Consider the following 21,474-nt stretch of genomic DNA (forward strand, 5'->3'; position numbering starts at 1 on the left):
CACATACATGGTACTAACTTAGTTAGAAGTTGTTCCTTCTTTCCTTTCTTCTCAGATTCTGTTTGTTTTGTTGAGCTTAAACTGAGCTAAACCTGTGTCTATACATTAAAGTTCCCTTTTAGGTTTTTATACGATGACACGCAGCACATGAGATCTAATTGTCCCCAAAAACAATGATAGAAGTCGAGTAAATGCAACCAGCATCACACATCCCGTCTATAAACAACTAGATACTAATACATCACAACATGCACCCTGTTGGAAATAACACATGTGGAGCCTGTAGCTGAGTGGGGTACTTCATGATAAACTATGGGAACAGCAATTATTGTACAAGCTACGGTACAGCTAAAACACACAGAATATAGAAGTATAAGCTGAGTACATGTACTTTAATGCTCCTTCTGAAGTCCAGAAGAAAACTGCAATAAGACAACGAAAGACAATGTGGTGAAATGATAAACCAGGTGCTAGATAAATAGAAGGTGAAGCTCTGATGTATATATACACAGTATATATGTATATATATATACATATATATACATACATATGCGTCTACGACGCGATGCTTTACACTTCAAATGTCATTAATGAGACGATTTGTCTGATTTCAGATTAGATTTTAGAGGAAATGGTGCATAGTTACAAAATCATTTCACAACAGGTTAATAGCAGACCGCCTCAAGGTGTGACTCAGAGAGCAGCAGCACATTCTGATGTAGAACTTTAAAATTAAAGTTGAGTTTTTAGCTCATAAAAAGCTGAATCGGCGTCACTGCATTCCGGCCAAAGCGCTCCGACTACAAATTAAAAGGAGAACGCTTCCGATACCAAAACACCGTCCCGAAAGGTTCTACAAATCAAAAGATCAGGTTTTTACATAATGTGACAAACATAAACCAAACACTTACCAATTATCACCCAATTATGAATGAATAATAAATAACAGTAAGAGCTCAAATGTAATATATGTGAATGTAAATATGCATAAAAGATAGACTCAAATTAAAAACTATATGCATCCACATGTGTAGGGGTTTCATAAGACAAACCTTTCTCTTATGTCCACACACACACGCACACACACACACACACACACACACACACACACACACACACACACACACACACACACGTTAAAGATACTTTCCCATCAGGTTGTCAAGATATCTGTTGCCAGGACACCAGAAGGCTGGATATGATGTTTACTGGAGGGAAACAGACTGGTCACAGCTGGACACGTGTGTGTGTGTGTGTGAGCATGTGTGTGTGTGTGTGTGGACAGTAGGTAGTCTCATAATATTTGCTCTTCTATCTCCTCCATTCATTTTCTGATCCGTTCAGTCATCTGTTGTGTCCGTGTCCTCCCTCCACTCGGTCCTTCCTCGCTCCTCTTCATCCTCTCATTGTTCCACCGTCTCTCCTGCCGTTTCAATATCCTCCCTCCCTCCCTCCCTCCCTCCCTCCCTCCCTGCTCACAGCGTAGGCTGAGAAAGGTAAACTTTCCCACTCGTCTCCCCCGCTCGTCTCCTCTCCGTCCATCCATCTCTCCCTCCGACGGGTCAAACGTGGGTCACTCTCCGTCCCCGTCAGCTCCCCCGCGCTTTGTTCTGTTTCTATATTATGTGTTTAACAGCTTTTAAGTCAATCTTTCAGAAAGACGAGAGAAATGTCCCATCAGTGCTCAAAGTGTCATCGGAGTCTCACAGCGTTCACAACCGTCTCTGCAGTCCGTGCTTATGAAAACAAAACAAGAAAATCATTTCTGTTGTAAAAGCAAAATGAAAGCTTTGAGTTTGTTCACGGCACAAGTCAGAAGAAGACTCGCCGTGGACTCTTGTGTACATTTCTTTCCAAAATAATAATTGTCAACTCTGTGACATAATAAAAGAGACAAAGCTGCATGAGTACCTGTCGGCCTCCGTGAACACACAGAAACACAGAGACCCTCATCCAGGCAGGCCAGCAGACGGCCAGAGCAACAACACATAGTTAATATTTCATTTCCACAGTCTAGTCCCCTCCTCAACCTGACACACACACACACACACACACACACACACTCACACACACACACACATACACACACACACACCGAAAGATACTGGGAAACAGACCAAGAGAGAGGAAGAGCAAAGACAGAAAAATAAATCGAAACGAAAGTTAAAACCAGATGTGGAGCACGAAAAAAAACAATAAATATCTGAAGCGATGCAGCGTCAGAATGCCGACGACTGTGGTCGACCGGGAATCCGCAGTCAGGGAATATGACCTTAAAAAGACCTGACAGTGACACACACACACACACACACACACACACACACACACACACACACACACACACACACACCAATGAAGAGTGATTAACCAGGACGTCAAAATATGTCAGACGAGAGGAAGCGGATCACACCTTTACAAACCCGTCTCACTCATTTTGACACGAACACACCCGCTTGATGATAAGAGACGTCCGATGGGATTCACACAGAGGACGTGAAGAGAGAGCAGAAAAGAAGCATTTACACGTTTAAAGAAAAACGCCACTTGAAAGATATTCAGAGACATCAGGAGCCCACACTGTCACTAACTGCACCCCGTGAATAATTATCATCTAATGTTTGGAAAAAACCCCAAAAACTTATTTCAGAGAGAAGTAGACAGAAAGGGACAATAACATGAGAGTCTATGAGAGCCGGAGAGGAGTCGGGGCCCCTGGTCCAAGCAGGCTGATGCTGCACTGTGATTGGCCAGCCTGCATTCCAGGGGCGGGGCTAAGCGAAGGGGTCATCTGTATGCTTTACTACATTATTGTGTATCATTAGAACAATGTCATTTGTGAGTGAAGCACAATAATACCCGGTGCATGTTTTTCTTGGGCCAAAAGAGAAACAAAACAGATCACATTTATATGAAAATGTGATCTTTACAAACTCGTTACAGACTCAGTGTGGCCGAGCATTGTTCTAACCCACAGAGGTTTGAATTATACGTTTCTAAAGATACCAAATATATATTAAATAAAGCTGCACAAAACCACGTTTAACTGGAGCGGTGCAGCTATAACAACGTGTTTTCTATGGGTACGGATATACGTCTATTTTCTAATTTGAAAAGCTTCTTACGTGTGAATTTAAGGGTAAAAGTTTTAAAGTTTAAAGAAACGGCAAGATTCCATAAAAAAAAGAAAATCTTCTCGTGTAACTTCTGAAGCCCACAAACATTCACTTTTCTTATTTCCCTTCTGCTGCAGCCAGAGAGCTCACACAGACAAAACACAGCATGAAGGGACACACACACACACACACACACACACACACACACACACACATGCTAAATATTAGCCTCACACAGCATCCAGGGGGAAACATGGCTGCCCCTTAATTCAACACAATCCGTGCACATTACACTACAAAACCCGCCACACGCACACACACGGGGTACACGTGCAACATTTAAAGAATAAAATGTATGAAATAGTTGCTCTTTGGGGTGCCTAACACGCTTTTACTTTGAAAACCTTCCCCTCCTATCGTTACGTTACTCTTTCCTTTCCTCTTTTAATTCCCTCTCTTTTTTTACCTCATCTTCATCTTCACAGGAGTTCTTGTTCTCCGTGTGTGAATCCTTCCTTCTCTTTGTCTCTCCTCCCTCTCTACTTCCTGTTGCTCTTTCCTTCATTACATCCATTCTTCACTTTGCTTTCCTCCCTTCTTTTCTTTCACCTCTCACTAATCCCATCCCGTCTCTCTTTCTCTCCATCAGTCTTGTTCTACCTCCCTTCTGTCTCTTCCCTCCCTCCTTCCTTCCATCCATCCATCCATCCATCCATCCATCCGCAGGGGAACACAGCACGTAATTGACAACCCCCCACAGGCGGATAAGGGAAAGGTGATGGGGGAGGAAGAAAAAAAAAAGTGAGTGAAAAGGGGGACAAATGAATCAAACGGGTGAGAGAGTGAAAATGAAACGGCGGAGATGTGAGTCGATTGTCTCTCACCGACGTTTGTCTCAGTGTCAATCTCAGATCAGTGACTGGCTGTTTGAACAGTGGTGTGTTTTCTTTCCCCCTCTGCTCCGACTGTGTCAGCTTTACTTTGGACAGACATGATGGCCAGACCTCCCACACACACACACACACACACACACACACACACACACACACACACACACAGTCTGGGCTGAAGAATAACAGCTGGGCAGGTTTTTAGTAAAGGGAGTGATGGAGATTCCGTTATCCAGCGTGACGCTTCTTACCAGACGCAGCGGGGAGCGTACTGCGGTTTTCCAGCTTTAAGAAAAATACTAAAAAAATCTTGGAAAAATCTGCTGCTGTGCGTTTTACGGCGATGGAGGATTCGAGTCCTGCAGATAATGTAAATATAGAAATGCACACGCAGGCTTTTTATGCTGTCGGCTGGACTCTTTTCATCCGAAGCGCCTCGTACGGGAAGCGCTACGAAGAAAACATTGTTACTTAAACCTGCATTGATGAATGTTGGTAATATCAACAATGAGCCAAATTAGTGAAAGTAAAGGGATTCTACACAGAGAATGATGAAAAATGATGTTCAAATATTTGTATAATTCATAAATAAATGTTTAGGGTGTGAACTACTTCTATTTATTCCTGTTGAACATTTTCTACTTTCTATTAAATTGTTGAACTAAACATTCAAATTATAGCATGAGCTTCAAAATTCAAAGTACAAAGATTTACAAAGTTAGTCTTCAGGTGTAAGCAGAGGATGCACACACACACACACACACACACACACACACACACACACACACACACACACACAGATTGTCAAGATCCACATACGAACATCCAATGTCCTCACAACACAGCGAGACGGCAGACAACTTTATGTAAACACAAAATGAACGAATGCACGCACAGACACACAACTTTCTCTCTCTCTTACACTGCACACACACACACACACACACACACACACACACACACACACACACACACACACACACACACACCTATGAATAATCATGTCACCCAATCACACCCAAAAACACGATGCGCATGATTGCTGCAGAGATGCAGATGGATGTAATTAGCACATGTTTAAATGCAAGCGCACAGACGCACAATTATACTGTACAAATACAAGTAATTATCACAGACACACACACACATACAGTATTACTCCCGGCGTGCTCTTCCTCTCCCTCAGTGAATTAGTCGGGTAAACGGCGAGGTCACGTTCCGGTTAGCCTCTAAACAGTCGCAGCCCGGCAGCTGCCATCGCCCACCTCTGTTAGCTTCACGCCGCTAATTAGCCGCACTCGGATGCCAATCAGCCGCGTTAATGAGGACGGCTCTGCCTTTCTGTTTTAATGAGACACACTCTCCAAGCGTCTGAGGGGAAGGTAACTGAAACCATGAGGACACACTCCAAAGGACACACATTAAGGCTAAAGACGTATTTAAAAGGCAGGAATCTCTGATTCTAGTCCAATACGTGAACGTCTGGTCCGCTAGTGTTCGACTGACACACAGGCGGCGGTAGCGCTCTCGATGCTGTACGTGTTTTATAAACCATACATATATAGAACAGGGTTATAGATTGTGTATCTATGACGGTTCAGTCACTTCTCCTGTCAACACGAAGCAGATCAAGAATGTTATTTTCTTTCGTGTTTTCCTCGGACAGACGACTTCTTACGGACATGTTTTAGTTAGTTTTCAGTCTTCAGACCGACTCTCTGAATGTGGGATTTCTCGACCCCTCAAGCACTCGGCTTCACCGAGAGGAATCCTGCAGCATCACACTACATTTCCTTGTATATTTGAGTTTTGTGCGTACATCTTTTTGCTTCAGACTTGTTCCTGTGAAGGCCGGGGTGCAATCTACCAGAACCAGTGCAACAGTTCTGGATAAGCGGGAACGTCTCTCCTGGAAGACGTTCATAGTGTCGAACCTGGTTTTTCCACATTAAAGCGGACAGAAACAGTGTTAATAATGTAAAAAAAAGAGAGCCAGAGAGAGAGAAGTTCAAACGCTGGCTCCTCTCTCACCTCCACAGCTCACCAAACGTGGGTTGAAGTGGGTTGAAATACGAGCCTTCAAGCGATCTCAAACAGGGTCACACTTGCATTCTGTTAGTGTGATGAGGGCTTTGCACGGTCCAGCTTTATGTTGTCGTCGTTGTTTCATTTCACTGCACATTTCTGGATGAATGCTTTGCTTCCTTCCTTGTGAAGCCGAGAGCTGACAGGAAGTATCGTTCGTTGTTTGTCCGCGGTAGTGAATCCCATCAATCCACGGCCAGAAGCGCACCTGCTGCAGCTCTGTTTATGACCACACAGTTCACCCCCAGGTCAAGGTGAGTGAGTGTGTGTGTGTGTGTGTGTGTGTGTGTGTGTGTGTGTGTGTGTGTGTGTGTGTGCGCCCCCTCCCAGCACCTCCCTTTAGCCCAGGGGAACCCAAGAGTTATGGGAGTGTAGCTGGATGTCTCACACACACACACACACACACACACACACACACAGTCAGCCTCTGGGTACCATCAAAAAACACAAAAGGGCTGTTTTTGGGTGTGGAGCTTCACACAAACACACATAGTCAACAAAAGAGAGAGAGAGAGAGAGAGAGAGAGAGAGAGAGAGAGAGAGAGAGAATCACTTCTTCTTGTGTTTTGTGAAATAAAAGGATGTAAGAGAAGTTTCCTTTAAAAATAATAATAATATAGCTTTATTATTATTATAATATGAGTTTATCAATCTGCCTTTTCATAGAAAACTGGGAAGAAAAATCAAACCCGGTTCTAAATTAGTAAAAGCCCGAAGTGTTGATGCAGCCCGGAGCCATCGGTTCCTCTATCGGTACTGGAGTGAAACGTCCTCGTCTCAAACGTCCTCTCTCTGTCTCTTTGTCTCTTTGTCTCTCTCTCTCTCTGTCTCTGTGTCTCTGTGTCTCTCTGTCTCTGTGTCTCTCTGTCTCTGTGTCTCTGTCTCTCTGTCTCTCTGTCTCTCTGTCTCTCTGTCTCTCTGTCTCTGTGTCTCTCTGTCTCTGTGTCTCTCTGTCTCTGTGTCTCTGTCTCTCTGTCTCTGTGTCTCTCTGTCTCTTTGTCTCTCTGTGTCTGTCTCTCTGTGTCTCTCTGTCTCTTTGTCTTTTTGTCTCAGTACAGCGTGAGACTCACATCATGATCAGAGAGAATTTAACATTTGAGGACTCTGGTCGTCTCAAACACATTAAAACTAAATAATCATAAAGAACCGATGAGCAGTGTTGATACGAATATCGATAAAATCCTAACGGTATTCATCCTTAGTGTCTAAATGTGTTGTCTACTTATTATCTATATGTGTAAAACATTCAAAGACAAGAGAGAGAGAGTATTACTGACGAGTGGAGCAGCAGAGAGAGATATAAAGAAAAGAGACGATGTGGCAGAAAGAAGACAAGACAAGAGGAGAAAGCTGTGATCACGAGGATTCATCTGACCGAAAACATCAACAGGAAGCTTCCCGACACGAACAGGTGTGTGTGTGTGTGTGTGTGTGTGTGACGAAATACAACACAACATCAGGTCCTCAAATACGTTGTGTAGACGTCCGTATGGGTGAAAGTCTGCTGTTTAAAAAATACACAAACACGAACAAAAGACGAACAAAAGAAAGAACGTGAGGGAGGGGGAGCGACGAAGAACGACGAAGAGCACACAAACAATAAGCAGCCCAGTGTGTGAGTGTGTAGGTGTGTAGGTGTGTGTGAGTCCAGGTGTGTGTGTGTAGGTGTGTGTGTGTGTGTGTGTGTGTGTAGGTGTGTGTGTAGGTGTGTGTGTAGGTGTGTGTGTGTGTAGGTGTGTGTGCGTGTGCTTCTGAGGGACGTCGGGCTGTATAGAGTCCATCAACACAGCAGGAGGAAAAGAAATCACTCCTGCTGGAGGAAGTGCTAATGGTTCTGCACTGTGTTCGCCGCATTATTTGTGTGTGTGTGTGTGTGTGTGTGTGTGTGTGTGTGTGTGTGTGTGTGTGTGTGTGTGTGTGTGTGTGTGTGCTGATTGATCGAACATGCCAAGTCCATCTCGGCGTTCCCTGATGGGAGCCAGAGTGTGAAATTGCCAAAAAGGCAAACAGCAAATAATCAGGACAGACACACACACCAACACACACACACACACACACACACACACACACACACACACACACACACACACACACACACACACTTTTACCATTATCACTCTCTTTCTCTCTCCCCCTCATACACACACATTTACACTCATTCATCTGTGATTAGCTGTATTTTTCATATCTGTAATCCACTCTGCTCCCTCAGCGCTCAGAGGAAAAGTAAGAGTCTCTTTGAACGGGAACGTTTTCTGTGTCAAGCGCTGAATCCATCACACACACACACACACACACACACACACACACACACACACACACACACACACACACACACACACACACACACACACACACACACAGGTACAAAACACATCACAGTCATAAATGGAGAAAAGTTCATTAAAGAGCTCTGTTGTGTTGTGTTTGCTTTTCTCTCTCTCTCTCCAGCAGTGTTTTGTAGTGTGTATCCAGGCGTCTCCAGGCAGATACATTCCCCATCCTACACTACAAACACACATCTATAACAAAGACTTCAGAGCTGTGTGTGTGTGTGTGTGTGTGTGTGTGTGTGTGTGTGTGTGTGTGTGTGCGTGACACATTTAGCTGCATGGTTACCAACTGTGTCCAAGCCTTCAGTTATTAAAGAAGAAAAAAAAGAAGCTCTTTGTGTGGCGTATGTGTTCGGTTGTCAAATTAAAGCTGGACTGCTCCTGCTGCTCCTGCTGCTCCTGCTGCTCCTGCTGCTCCTGCGGGACTGTGGGAAGTGATTTGCGGTTTTCTAGGTGAAAATAAATGGGTCAATTTTTGATCTGGAGACTGGCGAGCAGGCAGCCCGGAGCAGCGGAAAACGTCCCTTTCTGCATACGTGATGCTTTATTCTACTTTAAAGCAAACAAATATCAGAAATCCAAAATATCTATACGACAGCTAATGTGCTGTGCTAATGCATTATGGTATATTATAATGGTAAAGCGTTGTGTTTTTTTGATATTTACCCACAAATGAAAATGAATTTGTTTGAGGTACAAACATAGAAGTGGTAGAAACGTAAGAAAGAAAGAAAAGCACACATCCCGTCGTCTCAGGGTGTTGTGTCCGTTATGTTCAACATAGAACAATTTCCCCTAAATTGGCTGCACAGAAATAAAACACGTAGAACTCTCCAAGGTCCGGAATTAATAGCCGCCAAATGCCAGTTAAAAAAGAAAAAATCGATAAACAAACTAAATGAGGTCAGCCGCCCGTTGGCAGGTTTCTACGAACTCTCATCACTGCGACACGTTTTACAGCGATTGACCACGTTTTTGGTTTCCGCATCGATTCCGCACACAAACGCGTGACCGTGAGTAACAGAACCAGAAACTCTTTGACTGGACCCTCGACGTCCACCGGCAGAGAGAGCGTGCGAGTAACGTGGCAGCACTTTGCTGCAGCGGATCAACCTGAAAGGGAAAATGAAGAACACGGTGGACGGAAAGATCTACTCATAAGTGGAGCTGCACAGATCACACGGGGTGAGCACAGCGATTCCTGTAAAGTATTACTGTTTCTTGTCCTTGATTGAGTTGTAAAAAAACCGGACAGGCACCATAACAAAGACCGACAAAGCCCATTTAGGAGCAGATCAGCCAGGCGGACACTGAACGCTGGTGAGAGTTCGTCTCTCCAAAGTATGAAGCAGACGTCCTCCGTTTGATGCTCATGGTATATATATAGTTGCCCAAATAGACAATAAAAAGCACAGGAGCGATGCTAGTCCGTCATACATCGGTGGTGATGTGTTATAAACATAGAAATGTGCGCCGCCCAACGCCCTGCGGGCGGTTTTCTGCCGGAGAAAGAAGCGGTTTAATCGACAGATCTGTAAAACTGAGTTCCTTCAAGAACGGCACAAAAAGCATCGCCGTTAAGAGTTATGTTTACCAGAGATGTGCTCACAAGTCATTCAGCAGGAAAAACACAATCTGACGGACATATTAACACCAGCCAAAGTACCCAAAATCACTTCTGTGGTAGTTCTCACCACAGTACAGCAGGTGTCTCCAGGACACACACACACACACACACACACCAGATGACACTTCAGCGACTTCATCAGAAGGCAAATGATCAGAATCCCTTCAAACAGCACATACCGGAGGGTTTTATGTGCCAACATTCAACAACAACAACAACAACAACCGGCCGACACCGTGGACTGAAATATATACAACAGGTCCAACAATCACAGCGTGTGTCTGCTCCCTTAAAAGAACACCGTGAGAGGAGCGAGAGAGGGAGCGGGGAGAGCAGCAGGAGGTCCAGAGAGAGGAGAGTAACGTGTGCAGACTCACAGGCGAGACAGGCCTTCGTTCTTCTGGAACAGCAGCTCTGGAAGTTGGCTGAGATGGTTCTTGTTGAGGCGACTGGAGGAACAGAAACATGTTGGATTAGCTGATGTTAATGTGAAATATAAGTGTGTGTGTGTGTGTGTGTGTGTGTGTGTGTGTGTGTGTGTGTGTGTGTGCTCTCACAGTCTCTCCAGCTCCTTCAGCTCATCAAAGGATCCTCTCTCGACGTTACTGATCTGGTTCTCCATCAGATGGCTACAATAAAAAAACAAAAGAGACAAAGAAATGAACACCGAACACACGTGAAGGATGAGCGCAGCCTGGAATATATTACTGTTGATTCAGACACTTATTCGTATGATGGTCTGATCAACAAAAGGTCCTAAAATATGATTTAAAAACGTTGAATTATTGTTATATTTTGCCTTCAAAAACACTATTCAAGCATAACGCTGTTCTGAGTGAAATCCAGTAAATGATTCTAACTGTGGCAGCAAACAATTTGCATAATTTAGTTAATTAAAAATGTAAAAATAAAAGCAAGAGCACCTAATTATTTTGTGGCGATATTATCAGAAATGAATGCATGAATTTTGACACATGCACAATATTTATTTATGTATTTATTTGACAGGGCTAGCCGTACCAGCGTTATCTAAAAGCTCATTTACATCTGTAGTCCCAGGAAACAGAGAATAACATCTCTGTTCAGAAAACTAACCCAACAACAAGAGACAAGACAACAACATGAAGGCAGCGCCACAAAAACCACCGGACTCCACAACATCGGGACACGAGAGGTGTTGATTGAAGCCAAGACTTCATCTGGTATTTGAGCGACCTGAACTCGTTTAATGAAACATCTTTCTCCCTCTCATTAATCCAGTTGAAAACTCAAAAGCCTCAACACACGTTCTTTCTCCCACAGCTGCTGCTGGGATCTCTACGTTTGATAAATACACTCCACAGACTTCCACATAATAGACCACCGGTGTAACACTCAATCCCCTCCTGACAGCAACGAGCCCCGGGGGCCCCAGCGGGCTGCTAATCTGTTCAGAGCAGGCCTCCGGAGGAGTCAGTAGTTCCTGGCATGTCGTCTTTTTTTAACACCTCGTGTCCATCACTGACGCTCCGCACAGTCCCGGTCATCAGGTAAACACGGGAGAACCCCACTCTCCCAGAGGGCGAAGCGTACCCGGGTCAAAAGGTGGCGGATAAACCCCTCCATGTTGTAAATCTGACTGACACCGACACCCGAAAACAAGCACCTGTCTGGTTGGCTCGTGTGTCACTGCAGAGCCAAAGCATCACTCTGTGTCCTCTGGCTTTCTCCGTAGTAACACAAACATGTTTCCCACATTCCTACCAGACACAAAACTTTAAAATGTTAGTTTAAAGTTGTTCTGGATAAGTGCGTCGTCTAAAAAGGATTATTTTTCTGCCGATTGCCTCAGTTGTGACCTTAAATGTCGGTGAACGGGTGAATGTGGATGTGACTTACAGGACTCTGAGGTGTTTGAGGCCAGAGAAGTCCGCCTTGGTGATGACCGTCAGGTTGTTTCCGTTCAGGTCGCTGAAAACAAACAAACAAACAAACAAACAGGACAAACAGCAGATTAGAGAGCAGGAAGTGAAGCGGGGACTAGGGGTCAATATCGATGCGTTCAAAAACTCAACGAAATCTGAGAGACGTGCAAGATGACATGGAGCAAAAAAAAGAATGTTGATGCACGGTACCGGAGAGCTCTTTGCTTTGTTTTCCATTAGGACATGTTGTGGATAGGTCGAGATTTAAGGACCACTGATTGGTCCGGGCAGCAACCTCCATTTCGGCCGAGTGAAGCCGAAACCAAAGTGAATCAAACCTGCATTCTCTCTAGTGTCCACCAGGGGGCGACTCCTCTGGTTGTATAGAAGTCTATGAGAAAATGACTCTACTTCTCTCTTGATTTATTACCTCAGTAAACATTGTAAACATGAGTTTATGGTCTCAATCTCTAGTTTCAAGTCTTCTTCAACACATCATGATGTTCATTTAGTAAATTTAGAGTCAAATAGATCATAGCTATATATCTGGAGCTATACCAGAGAGGCGGCGTCTCTACTGTCAGTCCTCCGCATTCCAAATATGGTAACTCCTGTTCATTGGTTTGCAGGAAAAAAAACGGACTAAATGGAATCCGTCACAGCAGCTTTACTGCTTGACGGCGTGGTTGAAGCCAGTAAAACAGTGCGGTGGACGGATAGTAAAGCTCCGGGTCGTCCTGAACTAAAATGTTTAGCTTCTACCGTAGACTGATATTTAGGAAAGAAGGAAAAGATATCAGCCAGCGCTGATTGGTTGTTCCTCGTCACATGACATGACGCTATATCATCATAGCTACCGTATCTAAAATCTGAGACGACAGCGGTATAACATGTATATGTGGCCCAGGCCCGTCTCTCTCTTTTGAACATGTTGCTTTGTCCTTTATTTCAGCAGCCACACGATCCGACGAGTCCTCAAGCTCCATTAGTTCTGAAAGTTTAATCTGAAGATGAAGCTTTTCAAGGACTCTTTCTATCAACGCACGCTGCAGAAGTATCCTTGTACTGTGCAGCCCTTTGTTTCTGCTCTTTGAAGTGATTTTCACTCGGTTTTGCAGAGAAGAGAGTTTTTTTTTTACTGTGGGAGTTCACTGTGAGGACAATCTGCATTTCTTTGTTTCGTTTCACTGTAAATCAGCCAACGTCAGCTGAAAGCTGCACGAAGAAGCAGGGAAAGTGTTTCCTCTTTGTTCAGACGTAGAGTGTTGAGCTACCGTCGTGTTCCTGCTTCCGCTCACGCCGACGCGCTCTCCAATCACGCTGTTCAGCTGCTCTCTGCGTGAAGTTAGTGCTGTTGCATCTCATTCCACGTCACTCAAGGTGGAGGCGTCCAGACAGTTTCCAGCCATTTTGTAAACACACTTGAGGTGTAAGCTGTTGTCAGTGCGTGTTATGTGATATTGTAATTAGGCAAGGCTCTGTTTTCAACACTGGCTGCTCCCACACCAGGAGGGGTTTAACCCTCCGACCTCATTGTCTACTTTGATTGACAGCTTGCGGAGAAAGAGAGGAGGGGCTGATGTCACTCTTCCAACGAGGCTTTGTGGAAGGAGAGGTAAACTGAACCCAGTGTGTGTACCTGTGTGTGTGTGTGTGTGTGTGTGGTGTCATGTTACTGGACTACTGTAAAGGGTGGAGCAGAGTGTGACCTTGTCCTGTCCCGTTTAAAAGAGAGAGAGAGAGAGAGAGAGAGAGAGAGAGAGAGAGAGAGAGAGAGAGAGAGAGAGAGAGAGAGAGAGAGAGAGAGAGAGAGAGAGAGAGTGGATGTTGTGGTCTGGGTGTCTGTGAATGGGATTTATACTTTACTCACGGAAATGCAAAGACAACACCCGGCAAAGAAGGGAACAAAAGACATGTTTCATGATAGTAAATGAGCTCTGCACTCACTAAAAACGCCGGTACGGTCCCAGATTTAGCTTTCAAGAGTTATTTCTGTATTGTTAAAGGCTAGCTTCACACTTTTACTAAAGTCTATTCTAATACAGAGATCACGGAGCCACATGTTCATTGTGTTGGTTACACTTCCATCCTTTGTTTTTGGAAGCAGTGGGGGACAAATCCACAGTTTCGGAGTAAAGATATCACGGAAAGTTCAGCTGAAGATAAACTGAGGCTCCAGCAGTCTGAGTTACAGAAATCACTGGTGGGGCTGCAAAATGAGAAACATTCAAATGTTTCATTTCGGTCGATTTTTAAATTGTCTATTTCTAATAATTGCCGGGAGAAAAAAAAAAGGTTTTAGTTTAAAAACATGAAAGAAAAAGAACAAACACTCTCAACAGAATGTAAAGAGTGTCAACGTTATATATGTCGAAGGCGTCCGTGTCAATAATACGTCTACGGCCCCCGTGTGGGTTAATAGTGTTGGATGAACTGACATCTTAATGCTGTTTGTCACCAGCCGAGACTCCACCCGGACGTTGTGATCAGGATCAGTACAAGCCGGCACCCTTTGCTCCTGAACAGTGAAGCCACAATGCTGATTCACTACAGCATGTGACTGAATGAAGGGTACACACAGGAAAAACATCATGGAAGCAGAGATGTCTGTAAAAGTGAAAAAAAACCCGTAATGAAAACATGCCACAGTGGCGACGGATGCAGGTAATGGAGCCCAGTGTATCTCTTAAAAGTGATCAATCCAGCAGTTTTTTTTTTTATTGCTTTGGCTCTCGCAGCTGCTCCAAAAATAAATAAATAAATAAATGAAGCACAGCCACACTCTCCACGGTCTTACAGTCTGAGGATGGAGGAGGAGGTAGTTCTGAGAGGGGGGGGGGGGGCAGACGCAAAGGGATTGGCTGGGACGGAGGGAGGGAAGGATGGATGGAGACGGGTCGCGGCGGGGGGTCCAGAATCACTCCCTGGATGTGTGTGAAATCACCCCGACAGTTCGACCGCACGGGCAAAACAAGCATGAGGAGGGAGCGAGATGAACAGCGAGGCGATGGCCATATTGTCGCGTACGGATATATATATACACACACATACACACACACACACACACACACACACAGAGTCTGAAAAATATCAGCCACTGATTGCAAAGAAATCCTCCGAAGATTTGTCTTTGGGGGGTTTACGAGGAGAAGGAAAGAGACACGAGGGGACGAGAGGAACACGACTGCAGCCCTGATGAGGCGTGGGGTAATGGAGTTGTGTGCAGCATGGCGGGGGTCAGAGGTCAGCCGAGCGACAGACTCCCCTCGGGTGGCGACTCGGCCAAACAATAGCTCATTAAAGCAGAACGCGTCTCACACACACACACACACACACACACACACACACACACACACACACACAATCACAGCCTCAGTGGGCAGCGAGGCAGTTGATCCGCTCAGCTCTGCTCTCCACTGTTAGATCTGACATGGAGGGAGAGCGGGGGGGGGGGGGGGGGGGGGGGGGGGGGATAAAGACATACAGTGAGTAGAGGCACTCACCCAGAAGTAGAGCCGAGTATCGCATCTCAATACCTCTTTAAGCGTCATTAATTCCTCAATAGAGTCAAGTATCAAACGCTGTGTTGTATCAGAAGAGTGCACGTGTTCTGATCTAAATCCTTGTTTACGTTCAGATACAATTCAACTCTGATGCATTGATGCAGTTTGCATGTTTTTCTAAATGAAAGAAATGTGCAGAAACACATCACACGGTCCTCAAACGGAGGCGCTGCTTCATATCAGGACCATATAGAGCGTAGATGAGAAGTGGACCAAGTCACACAGTGACGTCACCCACCGGTCAGCGGACGGCCCGAAGGGAGAGAATGCAAGTTTGAAGACGTGAAGCGTTGGCTTCTGGGACTGATCCTGATCACAGTATCAGGGTGCGGTGGTCTTGGGTATAGCGAAAAAACATGCATTAAACTGCCAGTATTTAACATGCCACTCTGTGCAACCCTGGGCTGGTTTCTTTGGTCACATGAGAACAGAGCAACCGGTCCAAGACGTCACTGAGCCGGAGGTTTTTCTCAGGAAACTTCCAAACGTTGCAAACGAAAACATCTGAATGTGACCGATGTCCCTCCAGACACCGTTCTGCTGCTCTCAACCGTCGTTTCCCGACCAGGAAAAGAAAACTACTGAAATCTGCAGTGTGTGAAATATTACCGAGTCAAGACAGGACTGCACTGCAGATGTAAAAGCAATCTTAGTTTTTACCCCTCCCCCCCCCCGCCCCCCCATCCCATAACACCTCTTTCATATCATCATCCTTCCCTCTGTCACCTCCCCATCTACCTCCTCCCTTTATTTGCCTTCTCCTCCGTCCTACTGTTCACTCCCTTCATCACATCTTTCTCCCCAGATGCAGCACTGTGGGGCGACCACACACACACACACACACACACACACACACACGCACACACACACACACACACACACACACTGATCTAATGACACTTCATTAGCGGTGTCTTTCTCCCACTGAGGGGCTGCGGGGGGAAATGGTAAGATGATGGACAGAGAAAGAGACAGAGGAGAGAAGCTGAGGTGGCAGGCATTGCTAATGAAACAAAGTGTGTGTGTGTGTGTGTGTGTGTGTGTGTGTGTGTGTGTGTGTGTGTGTGTGTGTGTGAGTGATATTGAAATGGAAGAAAAACTAAATCATTGGGCTACCTTACAACTCTATTTAAGATACGGCAGCTATCTCAACACATGGAGGTCATTCTGTTTGTGCTGCTCACAGTACAGTGGAAAAAAACACTAAGTTCTAAATCTAGCACGTGTTTTCCAGAGACAATGTCCAGGTTATAAACCAAAGACGTCTTCTGTGGACATGTTTCCAAGTTTCCAGAGAGAAACAGTTGACAGTGAGGTCTGTGCATCGTCCTGAGGGACCTGCACAGTTTCAGGAAGTCGTGTCACCGTTGAGTGTTTCCAAATAGGATCATTAATAAGTACTTTGGGCATAAAATAAACCGTATTTACAGTTCTTGACCGTCATTCTGAATGAAAGATTTAAGGAGCTCAGAGCTGAACTTCTGCCCTTCAGTTCATCACAAAATGACGATGATACACAACGATGGAGAGTTGGTTTCTTTGCTCACTTTTAGGGTTAAAGACGTTCTGTGTTCACTCTCCAGAGTGTAAAGTCAATGCAACGTCCTCATAAGTGCTGTGTGTTTCGTTGTTTGTGCTAATTTCTCCTCACACTCCATTAGTTAGCTTCACATGATGGCAACACACAAACACTTTGCAACGCGCTGTACATGCGTCGCTCGACTGACATGTTCCTCAGAGGAGTCGCCCCCCGATGGACGTTAGAGAGAATGCAGGTTTAATGAAGCTTTGACTTCACGCTGCAGAACCATGAAGTTCATGTAATAAATGACTGTTTACAGTCAAACAGACCATAAAGCAGAGTATGGAGCAGTTTTTGGATACATCAACATAACGACATCATTTTAAGGGGCCATTGCTCAGAAGCCACGGCGCTTGAGTCCGGCCTCTTTTCTCCCTCGTGAACTCTCGTCTGCACAGACGTCCTCTTCCTCTCACACTCTCAGCTCAAATAACCGTTCTCACCGGAGCCCTGAGGGGCATCCATTTCTCCGCGTTGCCATGACAATCCAACGGGGAGGGGGGGGGGTGTTTAGTTTGACTGGAGCAGTCACTTTGATAAATTACCCTCTTATTGCTGCCCGTCTCCCAGGGAATACTGTACACACACACACACACACACACACACCAGTAACTCTCTCTCTCTCCCCCGGTGGCTAGCTGTCCAGCTGACACACACACACACACTCACACTCACACTCACAGATCACTTTACATGCTAATTGGGTGACGAGCCCTTTAACAAATAGCTATTTAATGAGTTACTGCAGGGCTTCTACAGGACGGTGGACTGCTGGAGCTCAGGGAGGAAGAAACGATCCAGAGGTCACACTGAACGGCACGGAGTGACCCGGTCAGTGGTGCTTCTCTGGTCTCACACACACACACACACACACACACACACACACACACACACACACACACACACACACACACACACACACACACTAAACTAAACTGTCTCTGAAATCTCTGTCTCCATCCCAACCCGACGGAGTTAAATGGAATTCCAATGGTGCTGGTGGACGCGTTGGAAAACTTTCCAGAAGCAGCGTCTCTGTAGCTCTGGATGACAGAGTGAGTTTACATTAGTCTGTAGATTATCCAGAGGACCGGAGACACTATTTCAGTAAAGACACGCAGCTGTTCGGTGTTTAAAAAAGAGATTTTAGTTTTGTCATGTTTGGGAAAACAACATTGTATTCAGCTCCGGTGTTTTGGGACGACCAGCACAGCTAATTACACGTGTGGTCCGGATCGATACGACATATTTCTTTCACTGTGTCAGTTTATCTGTCCACGGTGCCGTAAATGTTTTTTTCTGTTTTTTTTAGGGCTAAAATGACAAATTGCCTTACCAGACGACGCCAGATCCCACACCTGTCGTATCGGACCGATGTGGATCCTGGAATAAAATGTCATGACATGAACTACATCTTTGTGCTGCACTGAATGAAGCTACACCAATAAAACGTGTGTCAGCCGGTGACACGATAACGGATCTTTATTCGATAAACGACTTTGTTCGGGGAAGAAACCATCTCAGGGATGTAGAATAAAAAAAGACAAACGAGCGAGCGGGTCTGCAGACGCACAGTTTTTTTTTTTCCAGGCCATTTGTCTTTGACCGGGGGGGGCCCGAGGCCCCGGCCCCCCATCATAAAGCTATCAGCCTCAGAGGGGAAAACATCCTCCACGCTACAGTAAACCAGAGAGGAGGAAGGATAATGTGTCTCTGCCGGGCACCCCTGACAATCATCAATTATTCACACACACACACACACACACACACACACACACACACACACACACACACAGGCACTCTAAAACCTGAAATAAACACACACTCACTCACAATGTACAAACACATACATGTTCAGCCAGCACTGAAAGCCCCATACAGTACATAGAGGGAGGGATGAAGTGTTTCTTTCTATATATATATACATATATACACACACACACACTCATGCAATGTTCATTAGTTTTTTTGGTCTTTTTCAATAAAAGATTAGAGTTTCTAAAGGAAAATTCTCTAGAACAAGATTTGAAGATATTGGGGACATGACTTGCATTTCTGGGCTCATTTCTTTGAGTTTCTTTTGTAGATTATTGTCAAAAGGGTTGAAACAGTTCGGCTGCAGTGGAGGTTACGCAGCAGCGAGGGTTCATTTCTAGAGACGCACCGACATTCAGCAGAAGAAGAGAAAATGACTGCAGAACAGGCAGAGAGGCACCAATTAAAGACACCGACAGTATCAGCAGCGGACCAGAATGCAGTGCAGCTACGTTACATTTTTGAAGTGTGACCGTGACTTTGTTTTTTTTTTTGGGATAATGTGTCTTGTTCACGCTGCTTCTCCGGCGGCTATAGGCACTCACATTGCACCCATTGGTTTGTTGACTTGGATTGTGGCCGTCGCCATCTTGGTTTCTGCAACCAGTAAACGGATATTTGGACTGAGGAGGAGTGACGTAGAGACGCCATATTCGGCTCAGGTAGAGACCTGTCGTTCACAGTAAGCCCCGCCCTAAAGCATCCCCTGCTTTATGGTCTGTTTGACTCTAAATGGACCATCATTTACTAAATGAACATCATGCTGTATTGAAGAAGACTTGAAACTTTACAATGTTTCCTGAGGTAATAAATCAAGAGAGAAGTAGAGTCATTTTCTCCAGTATATAGCAGTTAGCTAGCTCAATATTTAGAGTCCCAGTGAAACGGAATATTTCAATGGTGTACACTCACAAGAGGGAGGTAAATCAAATCCTTCACATTTGATTGTACCATTAAAAAGGTGGGCGGGCTTACAATGCAGCACGACACGGTTATGTGATCTAAAAGGGTTGGAAAGGTGCAAAACACCAGATCGGGAGCATTCCGATTGGCTCTCAACAGTTGAATGTCGTATGTTGCTCCTTTAAGTGATGCCATCAGACTGCTTTTTAAATGTTGGAACACAAATCAACCATCTGAGTTTTGTCAGTGGTGGCTTGTTTCCCTCTTTAGTGATTTGACGGTCTCAACCATTATGTACAAACGTTATGTTGTACAGAGAGTCTGTCTAACAGCAGGAGAAGCTGCAACACACACAAACAAAATGAGAACGTCAGAGCTTCCATCAGGTCGGTTAGTCGACGAATCGGTTGTTTTGGTTTCAGTCGGTTTTTATGCTTTTCAGATGCTGAGTGACATATTTCAAACACAAGATTTGGAGAAACTCAGGTTTACAGATCTATTGATTGAATCCACTAATTGTTTAGTCAACTGAGAATTTCTTCGGTGGAGGACAGCCCAAGAGATTACTGTGGAGTTCTAGTGTATAAGCTGAACAGGATACAGAGATGAGACAGAAAAAGAAAAGAGCAGGAGGAGAGAAGAAGACGATATGCTTGGAATTTATCTCTTATAGGCGACGAGGAATTTATCCACTGAATGATATTTGTGAAAAGATGGAAAAATGAACCTTGTGCTGGCAACAGGGAACAATTGCAGGAAAGAGCAATGATGCCGCAGACCAGCACTCTGAATCCTGGGAGTCAAGTGGAGATTCAAAATGTGTGTGTGTGTGTGTGTGTGTGTGTGTGTGATAGGAAGTTAAACAGACTACCGGTAAAGAGAGCTGGAAGGAGCATGAAGAGAAGAGGCACTGCAACAAACCAGGAATGGCACTTTAAGCATGCAAACACACACACACACACACACACACACACACACACACACGCACACAAGGATGCTGTGAGATGAGCTGCACACAGGAGGAGTCGGAGAATTAACCCCGCTCCTTTCTCTTCCTGTTTTACACACAAGTTTAACATAAATCCATCAAATACGTGCACGTTCTAAGATACTTGTGAGGACCGGTCATAAACTAAAACCTGGTCTTGACCATAAACCCGGATTTAAAATTGCTCCTTTCAGTGAGGAGCAGCAACATGCCGTCAGGTTGAAGGATTCCCCTCATCTATTCATCCGTGATCACTTGGTCCTCAGAAGTATAGAATAACATGAACACACACACACGTGGTTGGTGCATGACTACTCACAGCCTCTCAGTCCCTCTGGGGATGTTCCTGGGTACGGAGTGGATCCCCAGGCCATGGCAGTCCACCGTGTTCCCCAGGCAGCTGCAGGGAGTGGGGCACGCCTCCACACCTCCCCGTCCTGCCACCAGCACCAGGACTCCCCACGCCAGCATCATCCGCAGCCCAGACGGATGAGCCCTGCCTGGGGCCGCCGCCGCCGCCGCCGTCCTCCAGCCTCCTGACCCAGCTTCATCACCGCTTCTCCCAGCAGGCATCCTGCTCTCCTGCGGCACTCCGCCACACTGCAGAAACCAGCCGACAGATCCTCTCCCCTCCTTCACCATCCTTCTCCAGGGAAGACTGACCGCCACCA

General features: G+C 45.3%; 1 protein-coding gene across 1 annotated transcript in view; it reads right to left on the minus strand.

The window, feature by feature from the left end:
- LOC306696249 (slit homolog 1 protein-like) overlaps positions 1-21,274 on the minus strand; it is a gene marked incomplete at both ends in the record, with an annotated part of 54,726 nt that extends 33,452 nt beyond the window's left edge. Inside the window, 4 exons of the mRNA XM_079159819.1 lie at positions 10,426-10,497; positions 10,606-10,677; positions 11,927-11,998; positions 21,123-21,274. Coding sequence (XP_079015945.1) covers positions 10,426-10,497; positions 10,606-10,677; positions 11,927-11,998; positions 21,123-21,274 — 368 coding nt within the window. The remainder of the gene's footprint in view (positions 1-10,425; positions 10,498-10,605; positions 10,678-11,926; positions 11,999-21,122) is intronic.
- Between the last annotated feature and the right edge of the window lie 200 nt (positions 21,275-21,474).

The sequence above is a fragment of the Pholis gunnellus genome (assembly GCF_910591455.1).
Source record: "Pholis gunnellus genome assembly, chromosome: 5".
NCBI lineage: Eukaryota > Metazoa > Chordata > Actinopteri > Perciformes > Pholidae > Pholis > Pholis gunnellus.